Source organism: Toxotes jaculatrix, chromosome 14 (genome assembly GCF_017976425.1).
Source record: "Toxotes jaculatrix isolate fToxJac2 chromosome 14, fToxJac2.pri, whole genome shotgun sequence".
In the NCBI taxonomy this organism is placed as follows: Eukaryota; Metazoa; Chordata; class Actinopteri; family Toxotidae; genus Toxotes; species Toxotes jaculatrix.
The window spans coordinates 21,422,973-21,441,414 of NC_054407.1; the positions used below are offsets into that span (position 1 = coordinate 21,422,973).

Genomic DNA, 18,442 nt, shown 5'->3' on the forward strand with positions numbered 1-18,442 from the left:
TACGAGAAACTTGCTTGGATGTGTTTTTCTTGTGAAAAAATCCCCACAATTAACACTCATACAAGGTGAATCTAGAATGGAGCAGAGACTGAAAGAAACAAGCTTCAACCCTATGGAAAACTAGTATTTTCTATGACCCCACATAACTATACAAATATCTTCTTTGTTTAAAGAGACACAATTATTTCTTTGTCATAAAAGTGTCCGTATTCATGCAAGCAGAAACGCCATCCATCCTTCAGTAAGTACAAATTTCTCTGCTCAGTTCCTGGATGTGATGGAAACTTTCTAAGTAAAGGAGACAGGATTTAGGACCCTGCATTGGCAAATAGTGGCAATTATTTCTGAATATCTAAATGTCAAATATAACTAAAAATGGCTGTTGAGTTGAGATAAAGTTTAAGTGTTGAGACAAAAGGATAGTTCTGTAAATTTGACCCCATGAAAGGATGTGGATGTGTCCGGGCTGTGACTGTAAGAGCTGTTTGACAGGTTTGTGTGAGGAATAGTTTGTTAGATCCTCTCTAAGCAGAGCACGTTGGTCTTGAAGAACAGTGCCACCTGGGGGGACTCAGGGCCAGGGCGCCTTAACTGTCCTAAATCAGCAGCTGTTTTCAGAAATTATTCATTCTGCTGTTAAAACTTCACAGGTCTTTTGTTTTTACTTTGTACTCAAAAGTGTGCAGCTACAAGAAAGATAGACAAAAGCCTTTCATTATTACACAAACATAGAAGGCAGTAAAAACACACCGACCTAACAAAAAGACGCCGAAGTAGCATTGTACGTTTTCTTGGCGGTTTTATGGGTCTATATGTTTCAACACAACCATAAATGGACATGTTAGGAGCCTGAGACAAAAATGCCTTAATTGTAAGGGATAGATATCGTTGGTCTGAAGGTCTGAGCATCTTTTAAAATGAGCTTAACACTGGAATCTGAAGCCCATAACTCCTGACTCATAACTTCATGACACTGACTTTTCCAGTTCCAGCTCCTGCTTTTCTCTCTGGCTGGTTTTAAGGACATACACTATATATCCAAATGTGTGTGGACACCAGAACGTTACATCCATGACTGAATGTTGAACATCTCCATCCAAAACTATGGGCATTAACACACTGCTCTATTAGCCTTCACTTTTCTAAGAAGGTTTTCCACTAGAGATAGTGGATCTTGAAAGGCAAACTCAAACACTTCGTTTAAATGCCTTTAAGCACATGTTTATTAAACAGCTTTTCAGATTTGCAACATGTTAAAGGCTTTTTTATTTATCTTAGACAATAGACACCTTTGTTTTAAAATTCTAACAAAAAGTCCAGGGAGTTCCCAGGGTCAGCAACACCTCTTATAAAGTTAACTGAAATTTTAAATAAATAAATTTAGGCTCTGGCCTAAACCATGAGAAACAGCCCCAAACTACCAAGAATACATGAAAGCATGTGGACAGTTGTGTTCATCTACTTTTGGCCATTTGTTGTTGTTGGTTTCCCAGTCTATGAATAGACGAGCAAGGTCACCCTGACTTGAAGCTGCGAAATAACCTACTAAAATTCAATTCAGAGATTTACTGCACCAGGAAATACTGCTCCAGAGGCTTTTTCATGCCTAGATTTGAGAATCTGACACAGTAATAAAAAATATATTCTTTATCCTGCCTGATGACACTCGCTCATTGATATTTGGGAACACATGGCAGACTATCCACGTCTTGTACAATGAAATGACTCAGACTTTCACCAGGGGGAGGTATAGTCTCAAACATCAGACAGTGAGTCCTCTGAGTCAGCCTGAGTGACACATACAGGTTCGTGCAGCAGCTGCCAAACGGACCCTTCATGGAAAAGCCCTCGTAAGATAAAGATAAAGAGCTTAAAGACCATTACAGCTAAACCTAACCTCAGGAAAAGCCAGAGTCCCAAAAGACAAACTAACTATGGGATCAGTGAGGCATGTGGAAGCAGGACACAGCAGTTGGGCTGGTGTCTGCTGTTAACGTGACTTAACACAGTGACTGTTCTACAATAGAAATACTGATAATGCTGATGTTACTGCTGCTAATGCCGCCTCAATGATACTGCTCCTAACTGTAATACTGACACTGATGCTAACGCACACTAATCCTAATAATATCAGCACTGATATCGCTGCTTCTATTACCAGCTGGAGTAGCAATGGTGTCAACACAAACAATAATACTAGAAATATTAAGTGTATCAGTTCTGCACAAATAACTAAAGGGTCATTTCACACAAATTTCAAATTTGCCCAAGTTTTGAGAAACCCATGTCCGAGCTCTTTACTGTTTGTGGTGCTCAAAACCTTGATAAATGACATTAAATAAAACTAAGAGTCCACAGAAACCCCTGACTGTGAGCAGTGTTCCCTGATTAGGTGGATTGAAGGTGGGTAAAAACTGCTGTGGGTGGGTTGTGATACTTTCAGCCACTTTTTGCACCTGGGCAGTTCCCACCTGCACAAAGCACCTCCAAAGCTCACTAAATAACATATCATATCTAGTTTGTTTAATCAGAACAAACACTGTGGTGTAAAAAGAACAAGTTGTGGTTTTATAAGAGGTCAGGCGTGCCGCTATTTCTTAACCAGGAGTTGTGTCTTCACTGTGCGGTTGCTAGACAACAAACAGAGATCACTGGGAAGAGGAAAGAAAAGGAAGAGTCCGGCACATGACGCCCAGTAAAACCACAACTTGTTTCTTCATACAGTGAACAGTCCGTCCCATGATGAATAAACTGACCTTTATGTGGAGAACCGGTCAAGTTCCTCTTTTAAAACATGTAGACACTAGGAGATCCTGTGGCAAACTACATCACAGCCAAGGGTCAATGGAAGGCCAAAAGGACACAAATGTGTTGAAATAAAATGAGCATATTAAGAAACAACCCAGCAGAATGACTTCACTCGTTACCCACAAACAGCTTCCTCAGCTGTTTGTGGCTACAAGAAGGCTACAAGCTGTGTCTGTGTGAAGATGAGGATACACGGGCCTCAGCACCGAGGGAACGTTTGGCCTTTTCAAGTGCTCGGCACATCTGTGTGTCTGTTGTGATTAGTTGTATGTTTTGTATTGTCATTCAAGAGCTTGTTATTCCGCACTTTGGCTGCGCTGGGAACAACACATCCGCTTTGAAAGTGGAAACACGGTGCTGTGTTTGAGACAGAGTCTCTGTGGCCTTTGGTTGAGATTGTATCAAGCTATTGTAGAGCTGATGACTCAAAGTCTTTGTTCTTTTTATGGGTCAGAGTGGGAAGGCCAAGAATTAATTTAGTTACTTAAGGAGAGTAGGAAGACCACTCCCCACAGCCCTTTTCGTTGTGTATAACAGTAGCAAAGGCTTATGGGAGATGATGTAAAAGAAACAACATCAGTGTAGACTGACTTGATGCCAGCAGAGACCGAACCTTGCCAAAATTTATTTTTGAGTGTCCAAGGAGACAGAAAACGTTTTCATTAAGCAGGAGAAGCAGAGGAAAGCAAGAGAGTTAAGGGCAAAGCTGGGGTTCAGTCTATAATCAGCCATGACATTTTCACTCCAGGGGTCAGCAGCACATTTTAGATGAAATCTTTGAAATACATAACCTAAAATGTACACAAATGAACCACAAAAGACATTTAAGTCACATTTTGCACAGAAGCATATCATGAAATTTGGTCAAAATTTGAAAATAAAATGGCAGCAGGGAAACCATAAGAGTAAAAAAGTAAGATATTAAGAAAACAAATAAAAAAACTGAAAAAATGCTAGAAACTGAAACACCGAAACCTTGGCCATAAAACGTAGATAGAAAGATAAGATTATGGACCTCAGAGACCAACTTTGACGTTCATGATAAGCCTTTAACAAAAGCTGAACGCCTGGTGTATATAAAATCTACATTCATCTGTCATATCAAAAAGAAAACAGCAAAGACAAATAAATCTGAAATTATTGGTCATGGTTCCAGCTGCTCAAAAGTGAGGATTTGCAGCTTTCTTCTTTTTAATTATTTCAAAAATTTGAATTTCATTTTTAATAATGTTAAGGTTTAGACCGATAACAATCAGTCAGTTAATGGAAAACTAATCAGCAAGTTAAAATTAACTGTAGTAAAATCATGCTTTTAGGTAAATGCATGAATAATCTAATGATATGATATATGATAGTATGACACTCACAGGGTCCATTTTTCTCCATTGAGTACTTTTATTTTCAATATTTTAAGGACACTTTCCTGATTATACTGCCTTGCGTTCCAGAGACTCTGAACTTACCAGCAGCTGGTCTGTCTATTGCAGAGGCCACGTTCTCATTCCTGAGGGTTCAACCCTTCCTTAAACAAAATAAACTCCATGACATGTCATTGTGTCAGAACTGGGCGGCATTGCCTCCTCTTTTCCTGGCCATAGATTTATAGGCTGACATGTTGGCCCATGTTGTTCCACTCTGCCCCCCCAGTAGCCACCAGAAGTCAAATGTCTAAAGCTGATCAGAACCACAGTGGATTCTGATCCTGTCAAGCATCTGGAGCCCTGAGATACACTGAAGTCTGTGTGGATTGTCCTCCTAGAGTCATCAATGTAATAACATTAATAATAATAGAACCACACACAAACATCTGTTTACCATGTGGTTTTATTGAAACCCTGGGTTATCTTTTCTTACAACATTGATGTGGCAAGCACAGTGAAATATAAAAAAGTTAGAGAATACAACAACATCTAGAGAGAGACAGGACCATCGTCTTCTGTCTCTTTCTCTGAGAAAATTTTACAGCAGTACTAAACCAATAGACCCAATCAACAATGTCTGTGAATTTAGTGGTGTGAGTTTGGTGTTAATAGATGCTTTGATGTTTGGAGACATCAGGACTTTAAACACACAGAAAATACTAATATTAAGTGCACTTTAATCATACTCATTTTTTAAATCCACAATCTTGCATATGTTCTTTCCCCATAATATATATATACTTGCCATACGATTGTAGCTTGCAGATACAGATACAAATATCTCATTACATGAGCAAAAAGCAGGCCTAGCATTCATCTTAACATCGTGTGAACTATTTTTGCACTACTTCAAGTCTCAAAACATTGGAGCCGTGTAAAAAGTACTGATGAAGGATGCAACCAGAACAGCTGGACTGTGTACTGTTGGGAAGACAGGAGACGATAAACACTTTAATGAAACCATCGAGAAAAAAAAATCAAAAACAAGACAAAAACGTAACCATCTTTGAAGTCTTGGATTTCCAATTGTATGACATTTAAATATTTTATTGGCTCCCTGCAGCTACTATTCAATTTTTTAACATTTTATAACTGAAATCAAATTTAAAACAATCTTAAGGCAGAGCATTGACATATACTTTATGCAAAATAAAAAATAAAAAACACAACAATAAGCCGCCATTTGCTTTGGTTTTTCATCATTTGTCACCACAGACTATGTTTACATGCACATAGTATTTTGAGTGTTAGCTTGTATCCTTGTTACAGTCTTGTTTGGGAAATTCTGTTAATAGCTTACTCATATCCGGACATCACAAACATCCCTGTATACATGAAACAAGTGTGTGTTTTAAGTATTATAATGGACACTGATCTTCCATTATAATGGATAAAAAAGTTATTTTAATATCTTGGGTAATATCAGCATATTCCAGCAAACACATTCAGGTCTCTCATTGTCAAAACAAAAGCCTATTCAGATCACTGGGAGCAATTTTTGACATTTACATTCTCCAACACATGAACAGAAAGCCTCAGTAATTTAAGGGAATATTGTTGGTTTTGTGTACTTGTAAACATAGCCATTGACCTCAACCTCCTCCTCTGTCTCTCTAAGGTTCTAAGGCTGGCAGCATATTTCACACAAAATCAAATTTGGCAGGTTTGCATTGTGAGTTTTGGGGCCAAAAAAGCGCAAGAGCTGGGTCTGATGACGCAGGTTGGGTAGATGAACTTGTCAGTTTCTTGAGAAGGCCTGTTCACTGCCTCTAATACACCCTCAGCCAACTATTACAGAAGTACTGCAAGCCACCGCTTGATCTCACACTGTTTTGTTCTTGTAGAACTATAGCAAAATGAAATCCTTTTATTTTTAAAGATAATACTACAATAAACTAAACCAGTTGTGGTATAACTACATGTCTCCCAACATGACACACAAGCTTCTCTAGCTGTTGTGGACACCATTTAGCAAACAGACCTAGTGAGTACACTTGCATTTGCTCACAACAAAGTATTTGACAGCAGTTTGACAGCCTTTTAAAAAATGCCAAATTCAATTTTATTTGGAGCATACTGCTGGCCTAACATCCTTTCTTTTGCCTCAAGCACTGACAAACACCAGGCGAGTGGAGTAGATCAGGTCGGCCAGGTAGAGGATGAAGTTGACAGCTGTGAGCACAGCCACCGCAACAAGCTTATCCCACACGCACAGCCCCAGGGCGCTGCTGCAGTTGTAAGGCCTTTCTTTTGATCCGCCGTGCTTGGGGTCAAAGTTGAAGATGGGCCAGATGATGGTCGCTGACAGATAGAGAACTACAGCCAACAGGGCGTAGGCAGACAGGAAGCGGGCAAACGGGAAGGGGAGGAAGCCAGTCCACTCGCCTATGCAGAGCAGGATGATGGCCGCCGACAGGATGAAGCAGATGCAATAGACAGACATGCAGTACTTGAGTGCATCGTGACGGTCGTACAACACGGGGTCGCTGACGAAGACAAAGATGATGCAGGCCACAAAGGTCTCGCAGACTTTGAGCAGGCCAGGCGCTGTGGCCATGTAGCCGGCCACCTCGCCTGGACGCGCCTTGCTGATGCTCACCTCGCTCATGTAGGCGATGGTGGCCAGGCAGGAGAAGACGGTGGACACAATGCGGTAGTCGCGGATCTCACTCGGCCCTGTGGATCCCTTGAGGAAATAGAGGGGGAAAATGATGGAGGCAGACAGGCAGAGCAGGGCAGCGTAGCAGGCGAATGTGATGGGGAAGTTCTTCCAGGAGACGGGGGCTCTGGTCTGAAGGCCGAACAACTCCACCAGGATGACGAGCAGAGTCCCCGCAAAGCTGAAGGCCCAGCAGAAGATGCACCAGTCTCCGGTGCCGTGGAAGAGTCTGCCACCATGCACAGCCACAGAGAAGGCCACACAGGAGAAGACCAAGGCTGCCAACCTTGTCCATAGGAGTGGGCTGGAGTGGAGGACTATAGCCATGACTGGAGATGTGGGAGGTGATGAGAGAAGCCAAAAGTCCTTTCCTCACTCAGACAGACAGAACTGCAAGAAGAAAAGACAATAAAATGGATTAGCAGGCCAGATTTCAGGTTCTCATGTAATTTTTTTAATGATCTTTAGATGAAGTACAAGATACAACCACAGGAGGGCAACAGCTTGCAATTCTCTCTCAAAAGGCTGTGTACTCCTACACGCCATTTTCTTAGACACACAATGCTGTTATTGTGTTTTTATGAATGGTTTAAACAAGTGAAACCATGAAAACACAATTTCAAACCACAAATAATGACTGCACTGTGGTAACACGCGTCACAGCACATTTACATCTGGTCAAATCATCTGGTAAACACTCCGTCTCTTTTTCTCTGGTAGTTTCTGCCTCCTATCAAACTCCAGGCTGCTTTCTCAACAGCATTCCTGCGCTGAGAGCAGACTGTTTCACTCTGACATTCCCCCGTGCTCATGTCCTCCATGGCGGGTGTGGCGCCTCAGCCTCCACCGACCCCACAGTGTGTCTGTCATCATGCTCTAAACATGACCCTCCTCGCTTGTTCCACTCCCATGGACCTCACACTGCAGAAGAATCTGAAGTCTTTACAAGCCTTTGAATGTCCATCAGTTTTTTACTGTAAGTGTTGGGATTCTATGAGAACACAATTTTTTTCCTGCCAAAGTTTAAACAGTTCTGGTTATTTCTCGTAATTGAAATTTCATGGGACGTACTTCAGTGTACCAATCTAGATGAGCCGAGTTTCTGACTCTTCATGATGTGTAACACTAAAAAACACAGTATTAAGTTACAGAGAAATACTTAAGGTTTGAAACCATTTTTTCAGAGGTTTTAAATAGAAAACTTTCACAGTAATATTTGGGTCAGGGTTATCACAACACAAGCTTCTGTGGGAATATGTTTAGGCTCAGGCTCGATTTGTAAGGTAACAGGGGAACTTGACATCATAATTACCAAGAGCCAAAAGTAACATGACGCTTAGGTGATAAATTACTTAAATGATTAATTGTCAACATAGTTATATTAAGATATATTTTACCATTTATCTCACTCATTTCTTTGCTGGACTGACCAGTGTCAATGAGGATAAAAGGCTTTGTGGCTGCTTGCTTGATTTTATTTACTCTCACAGTTGGATTTTGTGGCCACTAAAAATCTGATAAAACGGTGCCGGATTTAACCTCAGGCTTTGTATCACCCTTTCTGAAAATGATAATTGACATCATGTTTTCAAGAAGCCACAGAGATGAGCAGTCAGGTGTGAAACAGTTGCATTCATCTGTAGCCATTGCAGGGCAGCGAGGGGCATTTCCAGTTGAGACAAATTACTCAAACCGCAAACAGTTCTGCAGCTGCATTGCATTCTCATGTAATAATGCTGCTATCATTAATATAGTACAGCCCGTATCATCTCGCTTGAATTTTGGGGCATGATGCCGTTTATGTAAAGAAGCTCTTGCTCTCTGATTGTGGGGGGGATATCAAACTCTGGATGAAATATTCCTGGATGTGACAGAAACTCGATACCAAAATTTTTTGTTGCTGGCGTCACAAAACCATGTTGAAGCCATCTTGGAGGCTTTCCGAAGATTTTAAGTCACAAAAGACAGTGAACAACAAGACAAGATGGACATTTTTACAGTGCAGAAACACTCTGACCACACTGGCTGTCCTCCCTCCCATCCCTCCTGACACCCATTGCCCACTTGGATCCACAAGCGCTGCGTTGCGTGTTTCCAGTTTACACAGAGCGACAGTTATAAACAGGGAGAAAAGGCCTGTTTACATTAGTCCCATTAAACACCTATGAAACAGTTGAGGCTGGGGAGGGGAGAAGCTGAGCTGTGGCGAGGTATGAATATAAAGAAGAAGGCAAAAAGAGACAGAAATGGAAAAAGAAACCCCTAAAATCCTGCAGGACGAATCACTGGAAGGTAAGAGGGAGGGGAGAGGAGGGGAGTAATAAGGGGGAGGAACACGGGGAAAGCCCTGTGCCTCAGCCACAGAAGGACACATAGTTTAAACACAGTGATGGAGTGGAATAGCAAAAGAATGAGTCACCACCTGGCCACTCTCTTTCACCACTCCTTTCACTCCCTCTTTCTCTACCCCCCTCCTCCCTTATTTCTTGTAAGATTTTCCAACTTACTGATGTGTTCCAGATGTGCTGCAGTCTGGCTGCTGCTGAACAACTGGTAACTTTGTCATATTTGCCAAGTTCTTTCCTCTCCTCTCTTTTCCTTTCCTTTCCGTTCCTTTCCTTCCCTCCTCATAGTCTCACTTGGCCACTACTCCCTCTCTTTTCCATCAGTTGTCCCCTCTCTCCCTCCCAGCTCAATACTCCCTCTCCAGCTTTAAAGTCAGGGTACCAATTATGCTTCATGTAAACCACTCAAAATAAACGTACACAGAGGGTCGTAATGGAAAAATCAATCCCACCACTCCTGCCACCATTAGTCTGCCACTTATGGAATAAAGTCAGGAAAGAAATGAAATAGCAGAGGAAAGGAAGAAAAAGACACAAGAGCTCAGTGTGGAAAAATTGTATTTTTACAGCACAGCATGGAAAACACGACAGGATCACACAAACCGGGAGCACTTCCCCAAATGGAAGAGGCGCTGAAAATAGGTTGACACATCAGGCTTGCAACAGGATGTGACACCATCATGCTCCCCTACGTAGTCACTTAAACAGCTAAGGAGTGTGTTCTGCACACACACACACACACACACACACACACACACACACACACACACACACACACACACACACACACACACACACACACACACACACACACACACACACACACAAACACACAAACACACACGTATCATAAGGCTGAGATGTTCAGGAAACAAGTGTTTGTCTCAGGCAGAGGTCATGAGCGCTGCTTGTTTGGTTGTCATGACACAGTATCACTAACTCAGTTTCACCCTTAATCCACTTACAGGGGATCCGTGGGTCGAAGCACAAGACCAGCTCTGTTGGCAAACCATCCAATGTGTGTGTGCGTATGTGGAAGTAAGAGTTTAATGTACATTTACAGGCTTATTAAGGTTTGAACATTGTGTGTTTCTGAGGGCCAAGGCAAAATATACCTTTTTCACCCATTTCTGACCTTTTTCAAACGCAAAAAATCCGAAACATTCAGCATTTTCCCACAGAATTCCATTCCTCCAATCTCTCTGATGAAACACACACTGATTATTTTTTAAGGGTCATCACCATTTAAGGCAGACTGACGAGGGAAACCTGGAATGTGTTGATGAGAGTCTAAATCACAATCTTAGCAGCTTATCTTAATATTTCACAATAGACACAAGGCAAAAAAAGTCAAATTCCCTGTAGAGTGACAGCTGTGTTTTAGGTTCATGCCGAGGTTCATTCATTGACAGCGAGGGTGGGTGTGCCGCCTGCTGCACCCTGTTCCCACCACACACACACCACACTACAGCCTGCTGAACACAAGCTGATGCAAAGATACAGATATATATGACCAAACAATATTTTTTTTTCAAAGATACAGAGAAAGAAAATCAGACATCCCACAGTTTTCAATTCTCTGAAACACATTACAAACATACCATGGCAGAATATCATAAAAACTATAATAAAGTTCCTATAAACTCATCAACCTACAAATAAATTAAGTCTTGTATACGTTTTTTTATGTAGGCACCTTTACAAATGTGGACCCAATAATGTCAGAATATTTTTTCTGTTTCTTTTAACTGTGAAAATTTCCTTCAACATGATAAGAATAAAACCTCTCTATAGCTGATCAGACTACCACATTTTCCCCATGAGTCTTGCAGGGAAGCAGGACGCAACAAGTTGCTGAAGAAACTATTTTCCTTGCACAAGCTTGCAGAAACACTTTCCCTTACCGCGCAATCACCGCATTACATGGGTCTTAAAGTTGGTTACCTTGCGCGCTTGCCTGTTGCTCCTCTCTGTTCTCCGGGGCGTCCAGCGGCAGAAAATCGTAGATTGCACCTCCTCAGCTCACTGACTGGATTCACTAGCAGCTCAGGAGAGCAGCTCCCCCGCCCAGCAAACCAAATTAGGCATCGAATGTCTGCACCGTTATTCACATCTGCCTGAATTCTCCTCCTCCTCCTCCTCCTCCTCCACTCTGCAGCCCGGGACTCTGCTGCTGAACACCCCACCCAGAGCAGCCTGCTTCAGCTAAGATTTGCCCTCCTTTAAAATGACATTTCTGGATTAGATTTACACATGTTCGGTGGCTGGCAGCACCGTGAAAAGCAGGGAGAAATAATAAATCTAAACTTAGACTGATGTTTTCATGAATTTATTTTGCATGAGTATGAAGATGGATTTTCTTGTGTGTCGACCACAAAGGGTGATTTGGTATTTATTCCTGTTATATATCAGCTCTGCGTTGACCTTTATTTGTTTTATTTTGTTCTATTTTTTAGTGGAAATGTTCTCATGAAAAAAAAGCTGCGTTTTAGCAAAACTGCCCCAAACGTCCGCATCACTAATGAAAATGGCGTCATTTTTATTTTAACGCCTCTCCAACAGCGTTACTATCGATACGGGTCGGATAAGATAAATATTTGTCGGTGCCACTGTCTGAATCACCTCACTCTTGAAATTATTTGTCTGTGTTGCTTAGCAACCGCAGCCGTAACCCCTGACAACCATAGTTATTTACCGAAACCCGTAAATCGTCGCGTTTCCTGACCGTCAAAAAAAAAAGCTGTCCTTTCCGAGAGAGAGAGAGAGAGAGAAAGAGAGAGAGAGAGAGAGAGAGAGAGAGAGAGAGAGAGAGAGAGAGAGAAAGTTGCTTCTACATGCACATTCTTACAAGATTGCTTTAAGTTGCTTAAACCACTCACATTTCATTCTTTCTAATTTCATTGCGATCTATAGGTGGTCTATAATGGCAGGGACAGGCACAATGTGCTTGTATATGGTTTATTCTATTCTATTCTATTCTATTCGACACTTAAAGTTACTGACTAAAACGTTACTGACAAAAACTTTCATCATGTTCTTTGTATTGTACTTTGGACAATAAAATAAAAATAAAATGACATGGTTCATATCAAAGTTTTTCATTCTTAAAAAACTGTTTAATAGCAAGATTGCCTTTTAATTAATTTATTTATTTTTTGTATTTATTTATTCAATTTTAAAGGAACAAGGATGATTAAAAAAATCTTTGGTAATCATGAGAGCAGGGATGAAGGGAGTCTTCAGATTCTTTACATAAGTTAAACTTAAAGCAGTGCCCTGAACATGTTACTGAAGAGAAAATATGTTTATACAATCATCAAAGTTTATTAAAACTGTCAAAAGTGTCAAATAGAGGTCATTGATATAGAATGGCTTATATTAGTGTAATAGATAATTACATAAGCCACTATTTTTGTCTTATTAGTACTGTTTTAGACCACAGTTTAGGCCTACTGTTGTAGTTGGTTGGAGTGGACCAGTCTGAATTACTTTGTGTAATCTTGGTTAACTGAGGTATACAGTGGCAGTACGAGGTAAAGTTGCCAAAATGCTAGAAATTGTATATATCATACTGTGGATAAATGTTCATTTATTATACATTACTTATGTACAGAATTTCAGTTAATACACTTAGCTACATTCCATCATCTGCAAACATCATTCAGTTCATAGATTGGCTGGTGTGTGTACATGAGACAAATAATTCTTAAACGCATTACTAAAACAAATTATTTTCTCTATCAGTAGTATTTTAAAATAGATTATTTTATGCTGAGCTTTAACCATCTATAGAGGATTTTGCCAAAATTTGATGTGACTGAGCATAAATGGAAAAGATGGCAAATAAAAATTAATGACAAAAAATAAAAATAAATGAAACTTATACTACTCACTACTATTACTACAAAACCAAAATGCTGAGAGAAATGATGTGTCTATTAGCCTACAGGAAATGAAATCTACCCTGCTCAAGAGATGTGAGAACAAAGATGTGAGAATACAAGAGGAGGACAAAGGGCCTTGTCCAAATTGACATTACCAATGCAAGACCATTGGACAAACTGAAGATGTTTTGAACTTATTTTTAGATCATCAGAACTGTTATTCCAGATTTTAAGTCAATGAAATGTAATTGCTTTTTACAGTCTACTTTCCATGTCCATCTCACTGCCAGTTCATTATATTCAGCAGGTGTGTACAGCTTACAGCTACCAATTATTAAATGCTTATATAATCCTTATAAATACTAAAAAAAAGGGCCGCAAAACACAAAGTATTACCCAGCTGTCAAAATTCAGCAGCTGGGTAAATGTTATTTTAGTAACCGTTTGTTTGCTTTGGGGGGTTTCGTTGTAATTTTAATTGCTGCCACCAGATGGCGCCATATTTTAAAGTCAAGCTCAAACTCGAGGGCTGTGACGACATAATTTCCGCGACATTTTTTTTTTTTCGTCAATTTTCGGAGACCTGTGCTCGGTGGGTGTTCGGAGAAGGTAGCATCATGGCGTCAGGAACGGGAGAGTCGTCCGCTGGACACGACGCAGAACTGGACGAATTATTGGACAGTAAGAAATGACATTAAGTCTTTACATTTATTTACATGTTACTGGTTTGAGTCCGTTTTGTTCTGGTTTTAAAAAAGGCTCCGATGTGGCACTTGGACCCCCTTCAGTGTCTTCCAGTCCGTGTGGTTTGCATATGTGCTCGGTGGGACCTCTTGCTTGAGTCCCAAATATCGACAATTTATCGCCAATATTCACCAAAACAAGCAAATAGAAGTTGCAGATGGCTTTGTAATAAAGTGCTGTATGTGGATAATTTTAGCCAACTGAGCTGTGATTCAGATCCACCAAGCGGTTTTCACACGTTATGTCTTTGCCCTTGAATTTCTTCAGTCGAAAGACAGATAAACGCAGTTTATTAGATATAATAATTTTTTTATTATATCTAATAAACCGCGTTTATCTTGATGACTCTCTCAGCCTTTGTGCACTGGCGTTTGTCTGCTCTTGCATGTGCTGAATACCTTCGTGGGTTCAGTTAATGCAGTTTACTAACTTTAAACCTATTGGAGTGAACGCTTTCTGATATTTAATAGATCCAAAACCAAATGATTATTCATTTTATAGACAATTAATCTGTGGATTTATCTTTCATTAAAAGTTGTTAAGCTCCAGCTTAACTTTTGATTTATAATATTAAAGACAAGAGTCCTCTTGTTAGAGATCCCAAAGAGGGTGGACACAGTAAAATTAACTGGAATATTCTTCACAAGATGTGAAGAAATGCGCAGGTAATTACTAAAATCTCACATTTGGGTGAATAAGTGCTAAAAGTCCAGTGACTGCAGCGGTTCTAATGTTGTCTGTTTGTGTCAGGTGCACTGGATGACTTTGACAAGACACCGGCCCCTCCGGCCCCAGAATCTGCAGCTGCTTCGTCCTCAGCCAACAGTGGTGCAGAGAAGGTCTGTGTGTGCGAAAACTGTATAATCACAACTCCACTTTTCTTTGACTGCATCGTCTCTCCTAACTGGAGTTTTCTTGTCATTTGGTTGCCACATTTGGCAATTCTCAACCTAAAGATCGAGGAATTAGAGAAACCAACAGGCATACTGAACTTTAAACTTTTCCCTATTTACTTTCCTACTGATAACTGTGTAGGGAAAAGTTTTTGTTGTTGATCACAGTTTTTTCAGCTGGTTCCTAGTTGTATAACTTGCAAATCTTGCAAAGTTAAGAACTATAAACATTACCCCCAAAGGTCACAGGCCATCAAAAAGTACTTTCAGGGATTGTTTTTGTGGTAGTAACTAAGGTAAAGTAACCAAAATTGGAACAAAACGCATCTGCCAAAGTCGGAGTTAGATTTGTTGAGTTCTTGAAAATGTGCCAGCAAATGGGTTATTGAGAGCTGAGAGGTAACTGTAAAATTTAAAAGCATCCACTAAAAGCAGGTTAGATACAGTTTAACGTTCACAGTCTTCACCCAGGTCTCTAGAAAGCACTTTACATGTTCTCTGTTTACCTGTGTAGCCACCCCTCCTTGAGGACTGCAAGCTTTTTGAGTCTCTCTTTGAGGGAGAAATGGCTGCTCAAGCCAAGGAGGAGTGGGAGAAGGCCATGACTGAGCTGGCCCAGGAGGAGCCAGAATTACTGCAGCACTTCCAAAAGCTGTCAGAGGCTGCAGGCAAAGTCGGTAAGGCTTATTTGGTTTTTGTTTTTTTCATATTTTCCCATGCTTACTTTTCTGTTCCTTTAAGCCTAAATTTTTACCTGCGTATTCTGTTTAGGCAGTGACACCGCCTCCCAGCAAGAATTCACTTCCTGTCTTAAAGAAACCCTCCGTGGCCTGGCCAAAAATGCAGACAATCTGCAGGTGGGTCAAATCAGAATTGTTTTGAAACTGTCCAATGCAATAATTTTTGCAATTTCCTAACTCTGTTGTGTTGTTTTCTTACAGTCAGCAGGACTAGCTGGTGACGATCTTGTCAAGGCTCTAGAAGGCCTAGGATTGGAGGAGGGTGGCGAAGGGGGCGGCGATGATGGAAACATCCTGCCCATCATGCAGTCCATCATGCAGAATCTTCTCTCTAAGGAAGTGCTTTATCCGTCTCTCAAAGAGATCTCTACCAAGGTTTGCCTTTGTTCCAATAGCAGTTATCATACTCACTGTGTTCCTTTCAGTATTTGTAATAACTCTCACTCACCCTCACAGTACCCAGAGTGGTTGGTTGCCAACAAACCAAGCCTTAGCCCAGAGGACTACCAGCGCTATGAACAGCAGGCCAACATCATGGGAGAGATCTGTAAGCTCTTTGAGAAGGAGGAAGAGGGGGCAGGTGATAAAGAGAGCACGTTTGAGAGCATCATGGATCTGATGCAACGGGTAAACAAACTCTGCATTTGACCTTTTGCTTGTTGGCTGTGATTGAAATTGAGAAAAAGAGATCAGTGTCGGTCTGTATCACGTTGTTTTGAGCCATGCGCTTCTTGAATATTTGGATTGGGAACCTGTACTCAATCATTACTGCGACAGATAAAGTAATAAAGCAGCCTTAATGTTAATAGATTCTGGTTTGTTAATAAATAAAATGAAACACATCACAAATTATAATCTTTTTGTTTACAGCTTCAAAACCTGGGCCAACCACCCAAAGAGTTAGCAGGTGAAGCGGTAAGTTTCCACTGCTCTCAGTCAACAAAAAGCGTTGCATATGTTGAGTATATGACCTAAGTGAAAAGTTTTTTTTTAATTTAATTTTGTGCGAAGGTGGATTTTTTTGTATTCACCATATTTAAACTCTACATGATTATACCCTTACACATGCGGTAGTTTTACACTGCAGTGTTGAAATTTGTTTGAGTACATTTTCAAGAAAAGCTAATTCAAAAACTGCTTATGGATAAAATAACCAAGCATTCTTCTTCTGTATTTTTCCCCTACAGCCTCCCGGACTTAACTTTGACATGGAGTCACTGAATCTTCCCGGGGGACCCGGGGCCGCCGGGGCGGAGCAGTGCTCCATCATGTGATGAGGTAGTGGCGCAGTCCATCAGAAGCACTGAAGCCAGAGGGTCACTCTGTGTGCGTCAGCAATGAAGAGGAAGTGAGGAAGGGAGTGCGAAGCAAAGGTCAGGCAGGAGTGTGACCAGACCGTCGACACTGTTCTCCCTCAAGTAGAAGGTGTGTGGATGGCAGAAACGTCAGGAGGAGGCACAAAAACCAACAGGAACCACACCCACAAACACACACTCTTCTCTGTAAAATCACTGAACGCACAACTGAGGACTTTTCACAACATCTCTGTATTAGGTTTTTCAGCGGTTGCCACAGCTCCTTCATGGTTTAGTTTTAACAGCATTCCTTTTAAACAGAAAATACCACTGCCGTTTTTCCATACTGTTTAGCCTCATAGTAAAATCTATCAAACCACTTCACGGGTATAAACAGTGCCTTTGCAAAATGACTTAAGTTATTATTTTAGGTCTCATGATAAAGTGAGACCTACCGTTCAGCTAAGCACCTCAGATTATAGTTTTAAAGTAGTGTGAATTTGCAAGATCATGCAAGGGTTTGCACCGAGTTAGTGATTGTTCTCTGGTTTTTCATTTACAACTTAAAAACACACCTCTGTCTCTATACGGGCTGTACAGGATTTGGTGAGCTAACAATTTATTAACATGTAAAGAAACTGGAAAAAATGAGTGTACATTTGTTAATTATTTAAAAAATTAAAAAGACTACAGAGGATTGGACGCCTCATGAAAAGTTCCCCGCACTTACTGTAATTCAGCCAACTAGCTGAATGAGACCCATCCCTGGAGTGTTATTCCCCACTCCCAGGTATTGATTTGAAGTGATTGAGATGATGACTCCTGGATGCCTTTGCTGTGGTTACAGTGATCATTATAGTGTAGAGTTACTGTGCAAAGTGCTTCCCTTGTGATTCCCAATGTTTTTAACATGCAGAGTGGTGTTTTCTTTAGTATAGGGTCCCTGCTAGGAAGGAAGAACACTTGAGTGGTGTTCAGGAGTGTTTACCATCTGATAGCATGTACGTATATCCTCTGTACCCTCCATTAAAAGTACATGATGTTCTTTCCAGAAAAGCTGACAGGCAGAGTACTGAACACAACGTGTCACATGAGGAGAGAAGCATGTCTATGATTTGTGCAGATGCAGTGTTAGCTAAGAACATCAACAGCCTGTTGTCAGAACATTTTGGCTGTGGTTGGTGGGTTTGTTTACTCCAACAGCCAATTTTCACTGGCTGCTATTGCCAGTGGACAAAAGTTTACCGCTGTCAATACAGAGAGAGGTCTAGAAATCACACAACCTTTAGCTCATCAATAACTCTATAATAATGGGATACTGCTGTGAAAGGATTCGGTCAGCCATGCACTGAAAAGAGATCAGATTTACACCAAACACAGCTGAGGGGAGGCTGCTGCGGGGGCCCATAAAGCCCTGTGGTTTTCATCACGAAGAGGGGGATGCAGTCTATTCAGCTCTCAGGGCCGATGCAAACATACCCAGAGCACCGTTGAAAAAATGCAGCCTGTCATTTGACACTTGTTTTCTCTTGTAAATATATGAAATAAAATAATGATATATTGCAAATTAATTTTTGTTGTTGTGCATTGTTAGTCATCATTGTTTTTACATTAGTGGTAGCAAAAAATAGAATATAAGTAAGAAAATGTATT

At 40.8% G+C, this 18,442-nt stretch overlaps 2 protein-coding genes across 2 annotated transcripts; one reads left to right on the forward strand and one right to left on the reverse strand.

The window, feature by feature from the left end:
- Positions 1-4,616: 4,616 nt before the first annotated feature.
- On the reverse strand, positions 4,617-11,303 carry myadmb (myeloid associated differentiation marker b). Its single transcript, XM_041054636.1, has 2 exons — positions 11,178-11,303; positions 4,617-7,278 (listed from the first exon to the last, which is right to left on the reverse strand). The coding sequence occupies exon 2, from the start codon at positions 7,213-7,215 to the stop codon at positions 6,334-6,336; it is 882 nt and encodes a 293-aa protein (XP_040910570.1). The 5' UTR covers positions 7,216-7,278; positions 11,178-11,303; the 3' UTR covers positions 4,617-6,333.
- Positions 11,304-13,698: 2,395 nt separating this feature from the next.
- pex19 (peroxisomal biogenesis factor 19) lies at positions 13,699-18,356 on the forward strand. The gene is made up of 8 exons (XM_041054637.1): positions 13,699-13,798; positions 14,612-14,700; positions 15,269-15,431; positions 15,526-15,611; positions 15,696-15,869; positions 15,951-16,121; positions 16,365-16,409; positions 16,682-18,356. The coding sequence occupies exons 1-8, from the start codon at positions 13,735-13,737 to the stop codon at positions 16,766-16,768; spliced, it is 879 nt and encodes a 292-aa protein (XP_040910571.1). The 5' UTR covers positions 13,699-13,734; the 3' UTR covers positions 16,769-18,356.
- The last annotated feature ends 86 nt before the right edge of the window (positions 18,357-18,442 follow it).

Coding starts and splice junctions, on each gene's coding strand:
- myadmb (XM_041054636.1), bottom strand. CDS start 7,215: ATGGCTATAGTCCTCCACTCCAGCCCACTCCTATGGACAAGGTTGGCA.
- pex19 (XM_041054637.1), top strand. CDS start 13,735: ATGGCGTCAGGAACGGGAGAGTCGTCCGCTGGACACGACGCAGAACTG. Junction 13,799..14,611: donor ACTGGACGAATTATTGGACA/GTAAGAAATGAC, acceptor TGTTTGTGTCAG/GTGCACTGGATGACTTTGAC. Junction 16,122..16,364: donor TCATGGATCTGATGCAACGG/GTAAACAAACTC, acceptor TTTTGTTTACAG/CTTCAAAACCTGGGCCAACC.